The sequence below is a fragment of the Corvus moneduloides genome, chromosome 1 (assembly GCF_009650955.1).
Source record: "Corvus moneduloides isolate bCorMon1 chromosome 1, bCorMon1.pri, whole genome shotgun sequence".
Lineage (NCBI taxonomy): Eukaryota > Metazoa > Chordata > Aves > Passeriformes > Corvidae > Corvus > Corvus moneduloides.
The window spans coordinates 115,400,581-115,422,152 of record NC_045476.1 but is presented as its reverse complement, the minus strand read 5'-3'; the positions used below and the strand labels follow the sequence as shown (position 1 = coordinate 115,422,152).

Sequence of the window (21,572 nt, the reverse complement as noted above, 5' to 3'; positions counted from 1 at the left end):
GCTTGTGCTTTGTAAATTGCTAGTTTTGACTTAGCTGAACAAGTGAGTTACATTACTATACACATTTTTTGTTATTAAATAGCTCAAAAATGTTATTGCCGTTTTTTATGACTTGTCTATAAGTCATAAAAGCATTGCTATGAAAGACTTCAGCAATCTACTATTGGGCCAGGAAGAAACTGCTCCAGATAAGGGGGCACAGAGAATAAATCACAAAAGCTGTATGGACTGTAGACCTAACAGATTTCAGAGGACTCGCTAATTTCCTTTCATTGTCATTTTTATTTGTGACAAGTCTTATTAAACAGAAATGGAGATAAATGTGGCTAATGAATCTCCAGCATGTTTATAGATACTAAATCAGTAACAGAGTAGCTGAACTGATATGGTGCACAGGAGTATTTACCAGATAATTAATGTCTTTGTCTGTCTGAAACATTCTATTAAAGCAGATATGAAATACACATCAAATGAAGGATATCAGTACAGTAGAGTTTACTAAACTATTTGGGGTATTTTTTTAGTACATAACTGGACCTTACTGTTCCTTATAGTGAGGCATCTCCCAAAAGGATACACTTCCCAGCTATGCTTAAACTTTGATATTTAAAACGGTTACAAAGTCTAACCTTTGGTCCATCAGTTCAGTCTTTGTAAACCACAGATAGCAAAGAAAAACATTTAAAGCTCAAGTCAAATCAATTAAGCCAAGAAAACCCTGAGGTCAGGAAGCAGCCCAAATCACTACCTTGAATTCAAATTCTTTATTCTGTTTTGTCAGGGCAAGATAATACACTGGGTAATTACTCATTCCCTTCTGCAACTAGAATCTAATACTGGAGCACAAAAACGTAAGCAAGATATAAATAATATTCATTCAGGCAGGACTGAATCACAAATAAGTGAAAAACACAGAACTAAGAAATACAGAAGAATTAAGGTTTGAGTAAAATATCCATAGCCCTGCTTTATTTTGCATACAACAGTTCAAACAACATGATGCATTTTCAACGTCTTCTGTACAATAAAAGGAAGAGGAAGATTGAGAACAAATAAGGACAAGGTCATGTCGTGTCATGTCATGTCGTGTACTACTGATTAATGCCCTCAGTTCTGTACTCTGGTTTTGGGCAGGATTTTCTTCTACTGAGACTCTTCCAGTAGTGTCTTAAGAATAGCTCAAGGAGAGCATTTTGCTATAGTTTCTCATCAACAAAATACTAAATTCTCTTTAATGCTCCAATTCTACTCTACATTCAAAAGAAATCTCATTCTATAATAGAAATCTTAATTGGGTCATCCAATAATGAGCATTTATCCATTTGAGGACAAAGTAATTCAGCTGATTTCAGTTCCACAATGATGCATTTAGCTAGACTGTGGTCTAAACTGACCACAATAAATTAGCTATAAGGTTCAACTCTCCATATACAGCTGATTTATTATTTTGGAACTAAAACTGAACCAAACTGATTCAGTGACAAGAACAAGAAAGTGCGTTAAACAAACCTGATTCTTGGTCTAAAACTACATGTCTGGTAAGACTGAGGAGAAGCACATGTACAAGGGGACTTAACACCTTGGTTAGAAATGTTTCTTCTCATATAGCCACAACCCTGTTTTTGTGCTGGCTATAGCAGGGTACAGTTGCCTTCTGCAGAGCTACAGAAATCCAAAAGCTTTTCTATGAAGTATAACTACTAGCAGACTTTAGGAGCCTCCTGAGAGAAGAGGACCAGCAGTGAATTCTCCCATTTTCTCCTGCCATACTTGCATTCAGATAAAAAATGGGCATGTTAAAAGGAACTCTTCTCTCTTACAGTATTTTTTTCCCTGCTAGAGGATACCTCAGAAACTACCTGAGCTTGCTTCAGTGCTGCTTTGATCAGCAAAAAGCATTTCTCAGCTCAGGAGGCAATCCAACTCACACCATCCACAAATTCACATTTTATGGTTATTTCCTGCAAAGTATGAAAGAAACTCAGCAGCAGACTCACATCTGCAAGAATTCCTATTGCAGGCAGTTCAGAACAACATGAACATTTGCTTCTATCACTCACTGGCAGTTGCCCATGGTAATACAGAGAGATCCACAAACAAATAAAATCAGTATGGAAATAGGGCAAGGACCTGTGCTTTTCAGAGTTGAGGAGCAGTTTCCTCAAGAAGTGCACCAGGGCTGCATGAAAGCTGCTAAGGAGCAAATTTTCAGGACTGCTCATGAGCTAACAAACACACAGTCATTTAACACGTTACTGCGTGAAAACAAACATACAATCCATCATGTATCATTTATTACTTTCACTTCTCATTTTCCTGTGTGCACTCCCTTGCCCAGTCATATATCTCAAATTTGACCAGTATGCTGTAGTCTGAAGAGGAAGAACACAAAGTCTCAGCGCCATAAGGGCTGCCCCATCACAGAACCCGAAAGGATATAAAAAATACTATTCTGTGAAAATCCCAGACAGTTCAGTGAGTTCTGTGCAAGGCTGTTTGCCAGTGTGCTCAGCCCTAAGATGGGACACCTTTCATGCTTTCTGAATCACTAATTTCAGCAGGTTATCTGAAAAAGGAAAGACATGAAAAAAAGAAACAAACCAGGGGAAAGACACTTAGAACAAAACCTTGATATCAGCAACACTCTTTTTCTCATTTCCACACTTCAAAGTCCAAATGCACTGGCTCATTATTACTCTGGGATGTGCAAGGAGGCAAGACACGGGTGAAAAATAGACACTCTTTGAGGACAGTGGAAGCAGGGGGAGTGTAGTGATCCTGGCCAGGAGAGGACTGTACATCCAGGGGTTGGTGATTCACAGTACAGTTACTGGAGCAGGCCCAGGTGTGTGCTGTGCTGCACTGCCTTCAGGCCTGGATTGTGGTGCACAAAACCCTTGGAAGCAGGATTAACTCCACCAGCTCCTTGGCACAGAGTGCAGGCAATTACACCACGTGCATGGCCTTGCCTTTATCTAGAAGCATAGCAAGGAGTGAACCTATCTCATGAACATCCTTTATGAATGGCTATTTTCTTGTAAGAAAACGAAAATACTGCAACCAAAGAGGAGCCTTTCTCCAGAGCTGGGATATGTACAGCCTGCCATGAGAGAAGTCCATCCAGGGTCAATCCAATGCTGCAGGAATGTGGACATCATGGCTTCTGATTTATTTGCTATCTCTGTTGGTCTTTACTCTGTCTTTTTAAAACATTAAATTTATTAGGTTATTTGTTTTCAGGCCTTTCTTACCCAGATTCAGAGAAAAACCCTGCATTGACTGGCCGAAGGGTGAAACTGAACTGTAAACTCTGTGTTGCATTGCAATGGGTTATAGAGTAGGTGGGCGGCAATATCTCTATTTCATTATAAAATTTGTAAGAAATAAAAGGTGATAATATACATATTTTAATTTTGCATTCATGTATGCAAAATAAATACAAAACAGGAAAAGGTTTTATTGTGAGGTTGCTTAAAGCATTTATGGCATTGTGAAAGATGGCTCAAAGTCAGAAGCAAGAGGAAGAAATAAAGGTAAAGGTATGTGGGGATAACGCAGCTAGTGCTTTGAAGGTAAGGGCAGCAACTTGAAGTCCTGCTCCTAAGACAAGAAAGCCAATGTGATCCTTCCCTGAAGCCTCTCAGATGTTATATAATTTTTACTAAAGCATTGCTGGAAGCAGATCTCTTAAGATAAACCAATTAAAAGTAACAAAAGGCAGCAGAAGTCCAAACATGATACATTTGTGTTATCTCTGCAAGTATGGAAGTGTTCCTTTTCTTCTTTTTGGTATGTCATTCTTCGAATATTAAAATATATCTCACTACAGACAATGCAGAAAAATGAAGCTTGCCTCATTATCTATGCCTTAAGAGTTTCACAAGAATTGCTCAGGTTTAAACTTGCTCACTTTTGGAACAGAAGTTTCATCCTAATCTTCTGTGGTGGTTTGTCATGGCACCTGTGGCTCCTGCCCTGCCTTTTCAGTGCTCCTTCTGCATATGACACAGACTTGGTCATGCCACAACACTGCAAAGCTTTCCTGCTCCCTTAATAAATTCTTGCAGGATTTCAAAGGCACTGTAGGAGTTTTCAAAACGCAACCCCTCTCACATAAAAAGGCAGAAAAACAAGGTGCTAGCTCTTGGCTTCAGGTGAAAGGTGTAGTGAATAAAAAAGGGTAGGACAAACAGAGGGAAAGGAGTGGTGGACCAAAAGACCTTGAAAAAAGTGAGTACTTCACTTTTTGTCCCTGGTAGCACCCAATTTCTCTTTTAGGTTGCTATGCTGTTCTTAGAAGCAGTGTGTGTATTCACAATTTTCTTTCACCTCCACACGGTTGTATAAGCCACCAAAGCGATTTCCTTTTCCCCTCTCTGGCGATGCACCATTCTCGTAGTGTTACAGTCCTCTTTGAGGCCGGTTTGTGCCCCCATCTCTCTGAACGCCTGTCGGCGTCTTTGCGTCCCGCCCCTGCCGGGGGAGCTCCCCGGGCAGAGCGGAGCCAAGGCCGTGCACCCGCAGCCCGGGCACTCACATGCGTTGGAAAGGGCCTCTGGAGATCATCCGGTCCAACCCCCTGCCAAGTCTGGGTCACCCAGCGCCAGGTGACACAGGAACGCGTCCCGGTGAGTTTGGAATGTCTCCAGAGAGGGAGACTCCATGACCTCCTTAGGCACCTGTTCCAGCGCTCTGACACCCTTAACGTGAAGTTCTTCATCACGTTGAGGTGCAACTTCGTGTGTTTTAGTTTACGGCCATTGCTCCTCATCCTGTCGCTGGGCACGACTGAAACGAGTGCGACACCAAACCGCAGCGGGCACGGGGCAGCCCCGGGAGGAGTCCCTGTCCCTCCCAGGGCAGGGCGGCCGCCGCCGGCTGCGCCCGGTGCGGGTCCGTTTCTCTCAGAGGGCGGACGCAGCGCCCTCGCCGGGCCCTTGCTTCACTCCTCCCGGCTTTCTGGCCGCGCTGTGGCGAGATATGGACCCCCAGAGCCTGCCCGTATGGGGCGCCCGCCTGGCCGGTCCCTGTCCCGGTGCCGGTCTCGGTCACGGGGGCGGTGCGGCGGCCAGGCGGGCGGAGCCCTGTCCGTCCCGCCCCGCCCGGCCTGCGCGGCGGCGGGGAGCTGCCGCGGTGCCGCTGCCGGTCACATGTAAGCGCCCCCGGTGCGCGTAGCACAGCGCGGGGCGGCGGCGGCAGCTCGCGGGGCGAGGCGAGGCCGGCGGCGGGTCAGCCCGCCCGCCCGGAGCGGGTTTCCTTCCGTGGCGGGGCCGGCGGGGGATGCGCCGCCCTCCCGTGGCGGCGTTGGCTTTGTTGCTGCCGTGGCCGCCTCTCCCCCGCAGCCGCCCGGAGCGTGTTCGGGGGTGGGGGTGTCACAGGTTCCCCCCTCAGGAGTCTGTTGTGCGGGCTGTGGGGACGGCCCAAAGCCGGGATCGGCTCGAATCACGAAGCAGAGGCGGCCTTAGAGGCGGGGGCCGGGGTGGTCTCTGGCCCTTGGGAAGTGGTATCGTCGCTTGCTGCTGTGCGTGGGTGCCCCTTCCTCCTCCTCCTCCTCCTGTTCCCGCTGTTCCCCTCCCTGGAACAGGCGCAGCGCTGGCCGGTGCCCTCAGGTCTGAGCGCACCTTTCCCCGCAGGCAAGGAGCGCAGCTGCTGCGACACGTGAGCCTGACTCGCCTTAAAAAGTGTTTAATTACCGGGACCGGAACGAGCCGCTCGGTTCCAGGCGGTTCTGCTGAAGTTCTGACTGCTTGGGACTGTGCCTGTCTGCTGATCCCAGTGAGATTTCGCACGAGCTGTGGGTAAGTTATTCGGAGTGCCTGTGCTGAAAAAAAGTCTTTGATGTAACAGGACTAAAATACGTGCGGAAAACAGCCAGGAGATGGCCAAGAACGAGGATTAGTTTAAGTAGTGTTTCCTTGGGAGTGGTATTGAATAGATGTGTTAATTGCTATTAAACAAACAGTGTATTGATTTTAGAGAGGTGCTGCGTTCACAGGAAGACTGTGTCATAGAAGCATGACCAACTTCTACAACCCTTTACCCGAAGACTGAAACAACTACTTTTAGATAACATCACTCATGCTTCTAGTGAGCCACTCTTTCTTCTTGGAGCAGCTCCTGCCAGTACAGTGTGTTGTGTGGGTTTGTAGACAGGTTCTGTCTGTTTGTGCGGTTTGGTGCGTTTTGTCTGCCTTCTTTGCAAGCATCACATCATAGTGCATGCGTGCTGGGACACGTAAAAAATCTTCCTGAGCGGGTATCATCCTTTCCTACAGGAATCTAATTTTCATTGCTAGAGGGAGATCTATTGAAACACTAGACAATGTTATGCTTTTTGCCAACCTTACTGTTTGTCCTGACGAGAGAAAGCTTCCTATGCAACAGTGGCTGTTGCCTCAGAGCCTTAATGTTAAGTTGGCTAGTGCTAGTACTGCTTCTCCTACTTTTCTAGCTGTATATGAGTGAAACCCACTCATTCTAATTAGTGTATATTGTCATTGTTCTGGGCTGTGTACGTGGCTGGAGGATTCATCAGGAGAAGAAATCAAAGCAAAAGCAGGTGAGTCTTATGAAGAGTGCTGCCTCGTAGTCAGGGATGGCACTTTAGATCTTTGTAGATCACTTTGAGAAAAGGAGCTTTTTTTTTGCTTGGACTTTATCCTAGCAGCGGGGTAAAGTTGGTAGTTTGTATATTGGTAGTTAAGTGGCATTTTGTCTTGAAGTATTCTGCAAAACTCCCTTAAGTAGGTGTGCAGGCAGAATGGTAACCTGTGCTCTCTGTGTAGGAAACAACTGCTGTGTGAAGACAGACCCTGTAATAGTGTGACAGGATCACTCTGGCATAGGTCTCGTAGAAGAAGATAAAAGCAGAGCATCTCAGTGCTATTTTTTATACCTTCTTAAAGGATAAGATTCAATTAGCAGTCAAGTACTGCTCTGGTAGTCCTAATGAGTTCAACAGAAGTGCCTTGCAGTCACATCTCAGCTGCAGAGGAGATGCTAAATAGTGTTTTGTGGTGTTGTGTCATGATGTACCAGTGACTGTGGAGACTGCCCTGCAAGCCTTTCAAAGGCACAAGGCATAAACAGGGGTTGTGAAGGGCAATTTAACCTGTATCAGCTGATTAATGGAATAAGCTAATAATGGCAGCACAACTGACTGAAAGATGTGTTTTCCCTTAAGTGGCTAGTAGATTGGCATAGAGGCAGCACAATTCATATAGATTAACCTGCTGGTAGTGTCTTAAGGCTAGTAAGTCCAAACCAAACAATTAAGTTTCTCCCTCAGTGATGATGGCCTGGCTTGGTGCCTCAAAACTGTCGTGGGGATTTTGGATCTCTCTTCATGGTGGGTCATGGGACCAAATAAACTCCTGTCTGCATGGGAGTATAGGTGTACAAAGTACACTGCAAGTGCACACTGCTTGCAAGGGCCTGTGTACTGATTTGTTTCCATACTCTAAACTTGTCACTCAGACTTGTGTTGGTGGTTTCTCATCTCTGTTAGAGAGCAAATCCTGTTGCTTAAAACAGTGTTTACAAGAGTATAAAAGGTTCTGTTAAGAGCCTCACTGCTGCCAGCTTCATTTAGGCATGTCATTGAGCTCGTTAGCTGAAACTTCGTTCTTTACCACTTGTCTGATGGGTAACTGCATGCAGATTTGCTTTCCAGCCCCAACTGTAGAAACGTTTTCACGTGAGTGATCCGTCTAACTATGATTAATAGCCAGACAGTCATTCTTCTTCTGCATCATTGCATGCTTCAGGCTTACAATGTGTATTTGAAATTGGAGGCTTGGGCTAAACAGCAAGGTCTTTGGGGACTAAACCAGTGAAGCAGACAGACCATGTTACTATGCATGTTACTCTAGTGCTAATGTTTGCTGTAAGAGTACAAACAAATCAGTGATTTTAACCTTATGAGTATTTGGTGGTAGAAAAACTGTGCAAGTAATTTTATATAGTGATTGAACTTTCTGAATATCTTGAGCTGTTTAAGATTCTGGTCATGTACGTAACAGGCCTTGCTGCATACAAGAGTTGTTATTTGAATCAGCGTCTTGGTTTCTTTCCCAAGCAATCTTTTCTTCCTTCTCATCAATATCAAATGGAAACAGCAGGTCCTTAATGCGTTGAAAGTGCACTGCTATTCGTACCTGCTAAGTATGTGGGATGTTGACAAGTGATACAGGGTAATAATAGGAGTGTGTTTCTTGTCTGAGAGATGGCTAAAGCAATACTGTGTGGGAAGGGGTGAAAATGAAGGATGAGCTTAGCTTTTTTTTTTCTTTGCCCCCTCTCCATGATGGCTAAGCCAGAAAAATGGGTCTAACTGTCCTCTTAGCTTTGGTTTGTGTGGTTCTCACTGCTGCATTCCGTGTCCCACTGAAACTGTGTCAGTCAGCTTCAGAGATAGTATTACAGGCTGATAATACATTAACATACATGATTTTGATCATTCTCTAGACACTGCTAGATCTGATTCACTGAGGAAAGCTATACCTGCCCCAGTAACAATAAACTCTGCTGTGTTGCCTCCACAAATGTTTTAAAGGAAAAAGTAGCTTCAGGGCTTGAAGGACTGCTAGAAGAACTAGTACTGTTTTGTTTAATCTTCTGGTAGAACTGAAAAGCATGCATGAACAAGAGTGCTGACTAACCACTTCTGAAGAAGGCATTTGTATCCTTTGTCTGTGGTAGATTGCAGGTGACTGATCCAGTCTGTTCTTCTGAAATGTGCTAGAAAGGGCTTCCTTAGTCTTTGTCAAATTCTTTGAAAATGGATTCTCTCTCCCCCTTTGCTGATTGAGGAAAAGGTAGGGAAACCTGTCTTTGCTGTATTGTTAGCTCCTTGGCAGTCTGTCCTGTTCTAGATTTCTGCCTCAGTCTTGAGTATTACAGGATCTGTTACAGGCTTTTTGTTCCTTACCCAGTGTTCTCACTGTCTCTTTTCTTGCTGAGTGGCTTCTTATCGAAGCCACTCAGCAAGAAAAGTCGAAGAGCTCCCTGCATCTATTTAAGCTGTGAGTGTGCATGGTGCAATCAAGCTACCTGTCCAGAACAGCAGAGTGTAAACAGTTTGTGGGACCAATCAAAACCTCTGCTAGTATAGGAAAGCTAACTGTGTGAGGCCAGTAATCATTAACTGACTGCAGGATCTGGTAAACCTAGTGAACATACTAAACTGGAGACACTAAATTTGGACAGAGCCTCTTGTTTTCCTATTTCCTATTGTATCAACAGCAATAAATTGTCTATAGGAGCACAGTCTTTTGAAGCTGTTTTTAAAATAATTTCTTGGCACATCTTAAAAGCAGTGTGTTTAAATAGGGCATTGCTGTATCTAGGTCTAGTTGAACCATAGAATAAGCTGAGTCAGAAGGGACCCATCAGGATCATCGAGTCCAGGTCCTGGCACTATGCAGGATGCCCCAAGAGTCACACAATGTGCCTGAGAGCATTGTCTAAACACTTCTTGAATTCTCTCAGGTTTGGTGCTGTCTGCTTCTTTGGGGAGCCTGTTCAGTGCTCAACCACCCTCTGGGTGAAAAACTCTTTCATGATACCCAACCTGAACCTCCCCTGACTCAGCTTCATGCTTTTTCCTCAAGTCCTGTCACTAGTCACAAGAGTGAAGAATACCTGCCCCTCCGCTTTCCCCCATGAGATGTAGAAGGCTGCAATGACTTCTCCCAGCAGTCTTCTCTTCTCCAGGCTGAACAAACCAAATGACCTCAGCCTTCCTTCATAAAGCTTCCCCTCCAGATATTTCATCATCTTCATTGCCCTCCCTTGGACATCCTGTATTATCTTAATGTCTTTTTTATATTGTGGTGCCCAAAACTGCCCCCAGCACTCAAGGTGAGGCCGCCCCAGTGCAGAGCAGAGTGGGACAATCCCCTCCCTTGCCCGGCTGGTGATGCTGTGCCTGATGCCCCCCAGGACACGCTTGGCCTTCCTGGCTGCCAGGGCACTGCTGACTCATGTTCAACTTGCCATTGAGCAGGACCCCCGGTCCCTTTCTGCACTGCTACTCTCCCACATCTCATTCCCCAGTCTATACACACATCCCGGGTTGCCCTGTCCCAGATGCAGAGTCCAGCACTTGCACTTGTTAAACTTCATACAATTGGTAGTTGTTGTAATAGCATTTAAAAAAAAAAAAAGGCAAACTAACTTCAGATTGTGATTTCAGTGTGGGAAAAAAATTGGTTAAGATATCACTTAGTAACAGTATTCATCAACAGACCTGGTAGGTACCAGTATTGCTTGCCTAAAGGTCTAATGCTCCCAGTCTAGTAGGGATCTGTAACATAGTTATGTTAAAAGGTTTTGTTTTTTCCCTTCTTTGAAAGACATAAATACCATTTTTTCCTTTGTAGTTCAAGAGCAATGGTAGGATTAGAATTAATTAGTGATCTTTTACAATTGTGTGTTAACTTCCTTATATTGTATTATTTGTGTTTCTTAAAGATAAGGTCAAATCTACAAAGTTGTCTGAGTCCCTGATTACCCTTCAAGTCGAGGTTGCAGGGCCTCAGGTACTCAGGCTCAAGAGATGATAGTACTAATCACCGATGGTTATCTGACACCTTCATGCAAAGACATTCTGTTCCCCACGGTCAGCAGCCAAAATACCTGTCAATTAATTCTTAAGTAATATTTGGGCTAATGGATGTACATAAATTACCTTTCTTTTCCTTTCCTGTTATCTTTGGAAACCTTGAGGGATAAGGGTGAAAGCCTTGTAACGAAAAAGCAAATGCTTACTGGTTATGCTTGTAGCAAAGCTTGCCTTGTTTGTGGCATAGATCTTCAGCTCCCAGGCCACCCTTAGAATCTAGAAAACAGAGAAGCAAGAAAACATGGGTATTTGGTTATTTAACTGCTTTGTATGAGGAATTTTAATGCTTCTTAGTAGCCTGAGTGCTGGACTGTTGCAACAGCTTGCGCATTAAATGTGTTCCACAGAGAGAATAGTTATCTTTCTCATAACAGGGTTAGTATTAAATAACAAGGAAAAGTGATGTAATTTTAAGCAGTAACTTACAGCAGTATTAAGAGATTGCAAAATCTGTTCTTTCGTATCTTTTATTAGAGATGACTACAGAAGCAGAACAGCAGCTTCTCCATGATGCTAGAAATGGAAATGCTGAAGAAGTTAAACAGCTGTTGGATACCTTGGACAAAGGAGAAATAAGCTTTGATATCAACTGTAAAGGTTAGTAGCCTTCCTCAAATGTTTGTAATCTCGCTGTTGAAGTCACATGTAGTGAAACTGATAGTGATAGTATAATCTTGCTTTCTTTGGAGTGCTCAGTAGAGTAATAAAAAACCCACTTAAACAGCTTTTACGCTATGACTTGAGGACATACTTGCATAGGGGAGAGATAATAAGAGTATGGATAGTTGCAGCATACAGAAAACCTCAATGTAATTCACAGACACTAGAAGTGTCAACAAGACAAGGAATCAGTACCTCTTTTTGCCTGTGTTTGTGCTTATGCCAACTTGGAAGCTTTAGAATACTAAACAAAACAGACTGTAGTGCCCGGGGATGGTTTAGGGAGGTAAATGGCCTGCAGCAGGGCTGCAGAGAAGATTAGATCAGGTCAGTCATTTGTGTTCTGCTCGGTGTGAGTTAGTTTTATTTTTATATTTTTTTTAGTCCTGTGTTTTGTTATCACACAGTAGAAGTGCTACATTTCTTGCCACTGGCAAAAATGTTTGGGACAAATGTATATTTTTTACTATTAGCAGAATACTGGGTTACTTGGGAGAAGAAACTAAAACTGGTCTTCATCTGTGTCTGGGTCTTTGTCCAATACTGAAGTTTTGCTCATGTGTAGCTAACATAGTTGTGGCTCAGCAACTTGCTTGCTGTGCATTAAAACTTAAAACTGGTACTGGATTTGCAAGCTTGCTAGCAATTGCAGACTACCTTACTTCTTTATTATTTTAGCAGTTTTATATTTCTCTTTATTTACACAATTGTGTTTCTAGTTGCTTCCAAAAAGTGTATGTGTATCCCATTTTTTCTCCCCAGGCTGATATTCTGTTGTTTGGCATTTAACTGATAAGCAGCACTGAGAAAAAAGGGCTACAGAGGGGGAGATCAACTGTGCTTCCTCTCAGCCGTAACAGAAGGGAAACCCTTGCCCTAAAGGGCAGGGATTCCTGTTATCTGAACAAGCTCTATCCCTTTCCCAAGTCTCATTCTTAATCATGAGCTTACTTATCCTTTTGTTTGACTACTCAGCCGTGTTTTGTTTTTTCAATGGTTAATGTACTCGCCTCAGAAAAACAAGTTGTGAAACGAAAGCTCTTGCTACTTCATCTTTGTGGAGCTAGTTCATAATTTAAAGGGCAACCAAACATACCTTGATGAAGCTGAAGTCCTCCACCTTTAGAAGTATGTCCTTGGTAAATATTCAAGATGCATAGTGCCTAAACAGTTGGAATAAAATTACCTTAAGATTCATGCAACGGTGCGCATAAATAAATTCTTGAAGTCTCTTGTGCTTAGAAGAGATTTCAAAGTGTCTCTGATGTGTTTTTGCACATAATCTGAAGTCAAAAAAGCATAATGAAATGGCATAATCTGCCATCTATTATATCAAGCAAATGGGTCTCTGGTCAGAAGGTCTGCAGCATAGAAGAGACTCAGGTAATGAAGTGAAAAATAGTGCTTAGCTGTTTTTTCTAGTTTAACAATACATACCAGCTAGTTAATACTTGCTTGCTAATGGGGGCTCTAGGAAGCTACAAAGAATGTGCTCATGATATTGTATTTAACCTAAACTAGTTCCAAATACAGATTTTGTTTACAGTGAAATCTCTGCTTTTGAAGTTTCAATTCTTCTAAGTGTTAGAGGACACAGAAGTCTAGTTAGTGTTTTCTGGGGGAATTGCTCTAGTTGTGTGAAACTTCAGAGTTAAATCTCTGTTCTTCTGCAGTCACTTTTCAGAGGCTGACTTGTTTCACTCTGCTCCCATAGAGTATTCCATTGGAAACAGTCTAAGAAAAATTCAGGCCAAACAGTATCTGCCGTATAACTACCCCTGCCATTCTGCCTCCTCACTAGCCAAGCTCCTCTGTCTTGGAAAGGGAGGAGGGAGAAAAAGTGAAGACAACCCTTCCCCTTCACCTCAAAGCTAACAAATTTTCGTTTATATTCCCTATCAGAAGCCCCATCCCTGTCCAAAGATGAGACCTATCTACCTTGGTGCTGCCCTCACTGCTGCCTGGACGCTCCTCACAACGCCACAGGCCCTCAGCTTGGTTGTCCCACAGCCCAGCCGTAATATCTGGGTGGCCCTAGCAAGGACATTAAAACAAGATAACTTGTGCCTGTCCATAGGCAACCTAGACAGCCCATTGTCGACATGCTTGGTAGGGATTCCTCTAGCAGCACATGAATACCCATATACAGGTAAGAAACCCAGTCCGGTAGACATTTGGGATGAGTGGACCAAGACTCTTCCACAGGCACCAAAGGAACCCCAGGAATTGGACTTATTGGGGTCCTCCAAAACTCCTTACTGTGTGCAATTTCATTATAAACTATCTGAGCAACATTTTAACCATCTTGACCTTATTAGGTCTACCCATAAAAAGTGTATCACCAAATAACAAAGTTTATAATCCTCCAAATTGGTGCAATTACACCAGTCATACACTTTCTTCATCCTCACTCCATCCCAAAGGGTTGCCCTGGAGAGTGTTTCTTATTTGTGGAGACAGGGCATGGGCCAGGATCCCCTCACGCCTTCAAGAGGGTCCTTGTAGCCTTGGCCAGCTTATTACCCTCACCCCAAACGTTACGATACTCCAAGGTTTAAAGAATAATTCGGCACACAGACTGGCATGCCAAAAATGATCGTATATGGAATATGACAAAAATTGTGATTCTCAAGTTATTGATTGGAGTAAAGGAAAAAGGGTAGCAGTCTCCCTGCTTCAACCTTGGGTAGCCGCTGCTAAAGCCCTTGGTGAGCTAAATCACCTGGTGTGCTGCCTTAGCAAGCAGGCCAGTGCAGCATCTGCTGCCCTTAGCAACCTCCTCCGAGATGAAGAAACCACCAAACACACGACACTGCAAAACCAGGCAGCCATCAACTTCCTGCTCCTAGCCCATGGACATGGCTGTCAAGATTTTTGAAGGCATGTGCTGTTTCGATTTAACATCATGTAGTGACTCCATCTCACAGAACATCCAGCTGCTAAAAGATCAAGTCCACCAAATCAAGACAGAAGAAAAAATCACAGTGTCAACAACTTTCTTGGACAATGGGGACTCCAAGGGTGGGCACTTTTTTTAGTTAAGGGTGCTTTGTAGATTTTCATTGTAATTCTTACTGTATGGCTTATGTTCTCGTGTTTTTTACACTGCTTTAAAAAGGCCGTTGGGGAGGTGTTCTTGGTTAAAAAAAGAAGGGGGAGTTGCGGAGGGCTGTGAGCCCTTGGCACAAGAGCCCTCGGCACAAGAGCCCTCTGCGCTTCCTTAGAGGAGAAAGGCTTGAGGGCAAAAAGACTTTCCCCAGAGATAAGCAACCTTCCTCTGGGTCATGGTGATGTAGTGAGCCACCGCCAGCATGCCTTGTTTCTATATGGTAATAGCCTGTACCCAGTTGGCTGGTTGGTTTCTATCCCACCCCCTGCCTTTCCCATAAAAAGCTCCTTGTTTCTGCCCCTCGGCAGGGAGCCTTGTCCCTGGCCTCCCCTTCACAGGGGTTGCTGGACCATAAAAGCTACCTCTGTGGAATTGCCATACAAGGCTCCTGTCTCTCTATCCCTGAGTTGGCCTTGGGTGATTTCACAAAGAGCTGAATCACAAGAGCTGGAATCACTTGTAGTTGAGAAATCGCTACACTTGCTGAAATCCCCTGCTGCCCAGGGAGGCCTGCCATCGCCCTGGAAGAGTTGTTCCTTGCAGGACTCTCTCTCGGAAGGTCACGGCGCACCGGGTTGTACACCCCGGCTTTCTGACAGCAATACTGTTTTGCTACAAGTTATGATCTGTTGGGTACTACCAGATAGTAATCACATAACAACCTGATGATTAACTAAAGTACACACTGTAGACTGTCTTTTTGCAGCCCTCAATCTTCCTTCTCTTCCTGACAGCTTCTTGTGCTTCTGTCATTACCTTGGATAATAGATGTCCCTAGAAAGTCAGGGTATGAGGAATGTCTTCAGAGCTGTAGCAGTTGCTTCAGGATTTGCATCTGATATGGCAATGCCACGTGGCTTGGAATAAAGTGCTTCTGGAGCAGGTGGAAGGCTGTACTGGAGGTAGCGTAAACTTCCTGCAGGGTGTGCCTTGGTAGCTGTAGGTCTGACAAGTTAATGCGCCTGGGTGACAAAGCCTATCTTTGACATCTTCTCCTTGTCTTTTCAGAGTGGAGCTGTATCTGAGGCTGGGTGTGCTGTATGCTCATAAGTCAAGTCTGGCAACAGTGATCCTAGACATCACAATTTCAGCCAAAGTGAAGGAAGAGAAAATAAATTCAGGCTTCCTGCACTTGCTCTGTTGTGACTGTATTCTACCCTGTCAGTGCTCACAGATAAGCAGGATTTGCTTGAGGAAAATCCAGCCAAATTATCTGAACTTCTCTTTTCAGGTTCCTCAGTTCACTTCTTTGGAAAGAGGGTATCTGCATTAAAACAGTAACAAACCCAGGTTTCATCCAAAATATTCATGTTTTCTAAGGCCATCTATTGTTGGCTCATTCTCATTAAATACAAGAAAATAGCATATCTAGGAATTTGCAAAGTAAAAAATCTGGAAGGTAAAGTTAACAGTCAGTAGCGTGTTATGGCAAAATACACATTTGAATGACTGCACAGTGGCCTAGCAGCCCATGGCTGGAAAATGACTGCCTACCTTGTCTCCATTCTCTAAACAAATGGTGACACTTGAGACTAGAGTTAACTGACATTAAAGCAAAGAGCTGGGTGTAAGGGAGAGAGGAGTTTTGTTTTTAATGGAATTACATTTTTTCTCCTTTCCTATCCTTTCATTCTCCCCTGCATAATGGTGTCATGATTTAAAATAATAATAAAAAAGGTGCAAACACTTGTGGTCACTTGAAGAGAAGTAACACCTCAAAAGCTTGAGAAATAAATGGTCAGCTAACATCAGAAATGCAGACATTCTGAGTGGATGCAGAACAAGGGTCTGTTCTTACTTTATTCAGTAAGAACTCCAAATCTGGACAGGTTCCTGGTTATTTTTTTTCATGACTGGATTCCTTGGCAGCAACACCATCTTGTCAGTGCTGTTAACTAATGACTGTTCTGGGCTAATTATATGAATTCAGTGCAACTCAGATCTCTTTTGTATTCTTTGAATGAATCTTATTCCCTATTGGACTGAGGCATGAGTGATGTCCCTTTAGTTTGTTATCCAACATAAATAGCCCCAGAGTTAGTGATCCACACAGTATTTATCTTCTGTGATACTTTGGCCTATCAGTGCCAGAGAGTAGGAGCTCTGTTTAAGGCCAGATTGTAGTGAGGGAGAGATGTAAATCTGGGGTTGGAAACAACAGGAGTTGAGAAGAAAGATAATCAAATTACAAAAGAAATTGTCAATAAAGGGCAGGAATGTTAGCTGGAAACAGTTATAAGAAATGGGAAAATATTTCAGCTCTGAACCGCATTCTAATGTTAATTTTTAATATGAGAGCAGAAAAGATGATGAACTTTCAAGATGAACAGTTTGTTTTCTTTGTGCTTGTGGCTTGTTTCCTCAGGGCAAACTTATGTTGTGCATGTTCCATGCCTCAGTACCTGAGGTTGTATGACAGGGGAAAACTTAGTGGTGGCAGTAATTTGAAAACAATTTCTACTGCCTTATTTTCATTTTTCTGCCAAGTACAAAATGATAGCTTTCAGCTGACACTGTAATGCTGTGGGTCTGTTGCTTAGTAAAAACAAAGCACAAGTTGCCTTTGCTTAATACAGTTGAGTGTTGCAGTTGGAAAGTAAAGTGAGTTGTTAACCTTAGTAATCTCTAATGCTTTAATATCTTGCTTTTAAAAAAGTGATTATAGGAGAGTTGTTGAATTTCATACAGCCAGTCCTCCAGGTCATGTTTTAAATGCTCTTTAAAGCATAAATCATATTTTCTTGTGCCTGCTTCCTGTCTATGATTTGTCACTGCAACTTAGAGCTGTAGATGATACATGAATTCTACTGCACATAAAGATTTCAAAGCTCATGACTTAGGCTGTCTTTATTAAAACCAAGTAAAGCACAAGACAACAAAAAAACTGATAACAAAAAGCCTCAACATTAGGTCATTCCACCTGTTTTATTTTGAATCCTTTATTTGAAGGATGGGTTGTCTTACCTTTCATTTGTGTGAAGAAAATAAAATTGTGTAAACCAGAGTTTTTTTGATAAACAAGAGAAAAATGTACTTGCATGTGCCATTTTCATAGTGAATGAAGAATGAAAGTAACTGAAGCCTCTTGCTAGTGTTGAAAGGTGTTACATGCAGATAAAAGTTTTATTCCCAGTCAGGCTACATGACTTTGGCCTTTCAGAAAGTTGGGGGGCTTTTTGTTTGGGTTTTTCGGTTTTTTGAGGGGTTTTTTGTGTGTGTTTGTTTGTTTTTTGTTTAAAATTTGAATCCAGCATTCTCAAACTGCCTCCTGATTTAATAATTTAAGTAATATTAATAGTGTTGATGTGTCCAGCTTCCTTGCTCCTCTGCTACTGTGAAGAATGGTAATCCATGACAACCTCCAAGCACATGACAAACATCTCTTTTGTGCTGTGTGACCAAAACTTAATTTACCTGTTTTGTCTTTTAGGCAGAAGTAAATCTAATATGGGTTGGACACCTCTTCACCTTGCTTGCTACTTTGGACATGCTGTTGTGGTAGAGGATTTGCTGAAGGTATATTTATATTTTCCTCTGTGTGTAGGGCTAGAAGCAGTTGGTGTTTATTCAGGTTTTTGTGATAGAAGGAAGGAGGCTTTGCAGAGAGGCAGAGCCACTCCTACAGTTTATCTACACGTAACAGAGATAACTGACTGTTGTGACATTAAGATAGGCCTGGTTTAGAAGGACCCAAAATAGTGACAGTGGAAGGATATACAGTAGCATACAGCCCTTACTCTGAGTAGTTTTTACAATTATTGATACTTAACTGGTTTTCTCTTGGAGAGTAACTACCTGTGTGTAGGAACTGAGGACATGTAATATATAGTATGCACTTGTGAAAGTTCAGGTTTTTTGAAGCTTAGTGGGTATCTGTGTATAGTAAGCCAGCGTGTGGTACTAGAAATGCAATTACTTCAACCGTTTGATTAGTTTACTGTAGTACATAAAGTACTTCAGTTTAGGCAATTTCAGTCACGGAGCTTTAGAAAAGGGTGAAGTGTCTCAAATGCAGAAAAACTGCATTATCTAATTCCATGTTGTGTATAGAAGTATGCACAGAATTTTGTGCAAAGTAGCTTGTATGTGTTTCTTTCAGGCACAGGCTAACAGTTTGACTCATTATTTCTTTCTAATGTCTTTGAAATAATGATCTGTGTGATGAATTTTGAAACAATGGACTTCTGCTATCAAAACTGATGTGTTTGTATTTGCATAACAACTGCAAATGCAGTGATTATGTGGCTTCTGACTGAATTTTTTTTTTTTTTTTTTTGCTCTCAGGGTAGTTTCAACCAACCTTAATTATATTAGACCCTCTTTAATATTTGAAAGATTTTGCTGTAGATGGCAGGGGTGTGATAAACAGCCTCAAGTGCAAAGCTAATCTAAACTTGAATTTCATTAAGAATAAAAGCTGCCAGCCATAATCCAGACTTTAAAGGAGGAAACAAGTTTGAGATTTCTTTGAGAAATTCTTCTCTAGCCTACACACTTGCTCAGTAAATAATGCCATTTTCAATTCAAGCGAGCTACTTAAAGCAAAAGGTAAAGTTTTATCACTTAATGCATTTATCAAGCATCCAACGTCAAGAGTTGGAGGAGTATATGTAACTTTGTACTTTGTGTTCCTTTGATAGGGTTCTTGAAAGGGTATTATTTAAAGACTAGGGTGAGAAATAAGTGAGGCCGTGCACTTCTGAAAGCTAGGCATGTATAAGTGTGTCTGTGTACTTGTGCCTAGATTTTGTGCTCAAAGAGCAAGTGAAGGAGGCATTACCAGGTACAGAGCTCTGGATCTAGTCAGGTTCATCAGTTAACTTTAGGCAGGCAGCAATGACCTGGCTAAATCACATGATCTAAAAATACGTGATGAAGTTTAGTATGCCCTGCCCTCTTTTTCACCCTTTGAGAGGTTAGGTAGAGTGGTGTAGAAGAAATGCTTAATGAAAGGAGGATAGGATTCCTTGGTTTCTTGGAACAGTGCCTCTGCAGTGTGGCAAACACTCTTCCTTTCAGGTAAAAGGTATAGGATGGAGAAAGTGTGTGACGAAGGGAGATTCAGCACAAAGACTTACAGAACCCCAAACAACCCAAGCCAAACAAAAACCAAGACAACAACAGCCCCCACCCCTTGTATTAAACTCATTTTCCATATACCCTTTTCTTCAAAGTGTGAGAGATGCCTGGAAAAAATGCAGGGCCTTTTCCTCTTTGAAGCAATTTAGAGAATGTCGGCTATGAATCTTAAATAAGTATTTTATCTTTGTTTCCAAGATAAGTGCATTACAGTTTTGATCTGCTTTGCCACGAGGCCTACATTAGTGTCCTCTCTCCCCTTCCCCCCAGTCAGAGGGAATAGCTGTGTAGTTCTTGTTGGAAGGACATTCAGATGTCTTTTGGTCTTGCTGTTTAGGCTGGTGCAGATGTGAATGTGCTGAATGACATGGGGGACACTCCACTCCATCGTGCAGCTTTCACAGGGCGTAAGGTAAAGTACACTGGCTTTTTTTGGGCCTCACTCATAGAATTATTAAGAAAGTGCTAGCAATAAGATCACTTCCAAAAGATGTTTTTACAGTGTCTAAAAATGACTTATTGTCTGTTTTGGTACAGTGTGTTCAGAAGGATTAGGCACATTGCCTAGCTTGTATAACTCTGTCTAAAAAAAAACCACAGAGAGAAACCACATTGTTTTAATCTTAGTAGCTTCTGGAGAGGAAAGAAATCTCTTAAATTAGGACACACAGGCCCATTTGGTGTCTGGAAGTGCTGTTTCTTCATAGTTAATTAGAACTAAAGAGCTTTTTTTATAGGCCTTTGTAATGTGACACTAGTTTGATTTTTTTCCCACATGCCACCATCGTTCCAAAACTAGTACTACCTCTATGGATAACATTTTGGCCCTTCAGAAGGAGTGGCTACTTACTGTCTCGTCAAAAGAGCCAATTATACTATTTTTTCTATTAAATTAAGCATTCACACCAGGTACATCAGCTTTTCAGGTCAGTCTGTTCATCTGTAACTCCTGTTGGTTCCTTCAGCCTGACTGATAGGACAGAAAGGTTGCAGTCGGTCTCGCTCTTCAATCTCTCTAAAACATCCCTTCCTGTTTTCATAAGAAACCAGCAGTGGTGAGAAGCCGTTGGTTACAAAGCTCATCTTACAGGATGCCCATAGCTGGGAAGCCTGATTGTGGCCTTGCAGTTGCACAGGCAGTTAAGCAGTGTTTTTCAAATTGTTTTTCAGGAGGTGGTGATGTTACTCTTGCAGCATAATGCTGATGCTTCTATTGTTAATGGGAGTGGAGAGACTGCAAAAGAAGTTACTCATGACAAAGACATAAGGAATATGTTGGAAGGTATCTTTAATAGGTCATAGTCTGTTTTGTGTTTTTTTTTAACGTGTGCATTCTAAAAGCTGCTTTTTTTCTTGCAAGTTACAGAAGCTCAGTTGAATTTTCTATTTAAATTTGGTTATTAGAAAGAAAAAAAGTCATAGTTTTTGGTTCTTGTCTGCAGTACTGATATGTGGTGTTTTTGTGTGACTTGGGAGTTAAGTATCATGAATACAAATAGCATTATTCAGGTAACTATTTCAGTCCAGCTGGGATAGTCCTTGCTACAGCTTTGGTACATGAGTAGTCAAAGCATTGGCTCACTGGAAGAGACAAAACTCAAGTCAAGAACAGTAAGTGACTTTGTGTCAACTGAGTCATTAAGAGAGCAAAATTCTGAAGAGTTTGAGAAGGTGACCCAGTTATGGATCAGGTTTAGGACTTGCTATTGCAGTCTTAGACGTGTCAAAAGGCATAAAAAATAGAAACCCTTCCCCTTGTTTCCTCCATGGCCTCACACGTGTCAGAGGTGAGGCAGATTGTGTCCAAATACTAACCTAATTCACTGATTATAGTTTTGGAGAGTTCAAAAACTGTGTTGCTTCCTGGTATTACTATGTGATACTCTTAAATACTGCTGGAACGCTGTGTCCACTACCCCAGACTGTGGAAGTGATCTCTCTTCTGATTCTACATGCAAATGCACATATAACTCATTTCCACTGCTCATCTGCTGAATCATTAGAGAAGAATAAAATTTTTGTAGGATGACAAGAAGAGTAGAAGAGAAGCTGAAAAAAACATAGGGAAGATGTGCGGGTATTGCATAGTTCCCATTTTCC

The 21,572-nt window shown here is 42.4% G+C and overlaps 1 protein-coding gene and 1 long non-coding RNA gene across 3 annotated transcripts in view; both read left to right on the top strand.

The window, feature by feature from the left end:
* Positions 1–5,219: 5,219 nt before the first annotated feature.
* Positions 5,220–21,572, top strand: part of OSBPL1A (oxysterol binding protein like 1A) — an 80,480-nt gene continuing 64,127 nt past the window's right edge. Inside the window, exons 1-6 of one of the 2 annotated variants that reach the window (XM_032123686.1) lie at positions 5,220–5,521; positions 5,634–5,798; positions 11,099–11,221; positions 17,824–17,909; positions 19,810–19,884; positions 20,643–20,754. In XM_032123686.1, coding sequence (XP_031979577.1) covers positions 11,101–11,221; positions 17,824–17,909; positions 19,810–19,884; positions 20,643–20,754 — 394 coding nt within the window. In that variant the 5' untranslated portion in view covers positions 5,220–5,521; positions 5,634–5,798; positions 11,099–11,100. Of the gene's footprint in view, positions 5,522–5,633; positions 5,799–11,098; positions 11,222–13,192; positions 13,434–17,823; positions 17,910–19,809; positions 19,885–20,642; positions 20,755–21,572 lie in introns of those variants that run through there. The other variant, XM_032123676.1, reaches the window with a different exon arrangement.
* On the top strand, positions 13,441–15,524 carry LOC116450874. Its single transcript, XR_004242992.1, has 2 exons — positions 13,441–15,295; positions 15,402–15,524. It is a non-coding gene; the product is annotated as an uncharacterized LOC116450874 (long non-coding RNA).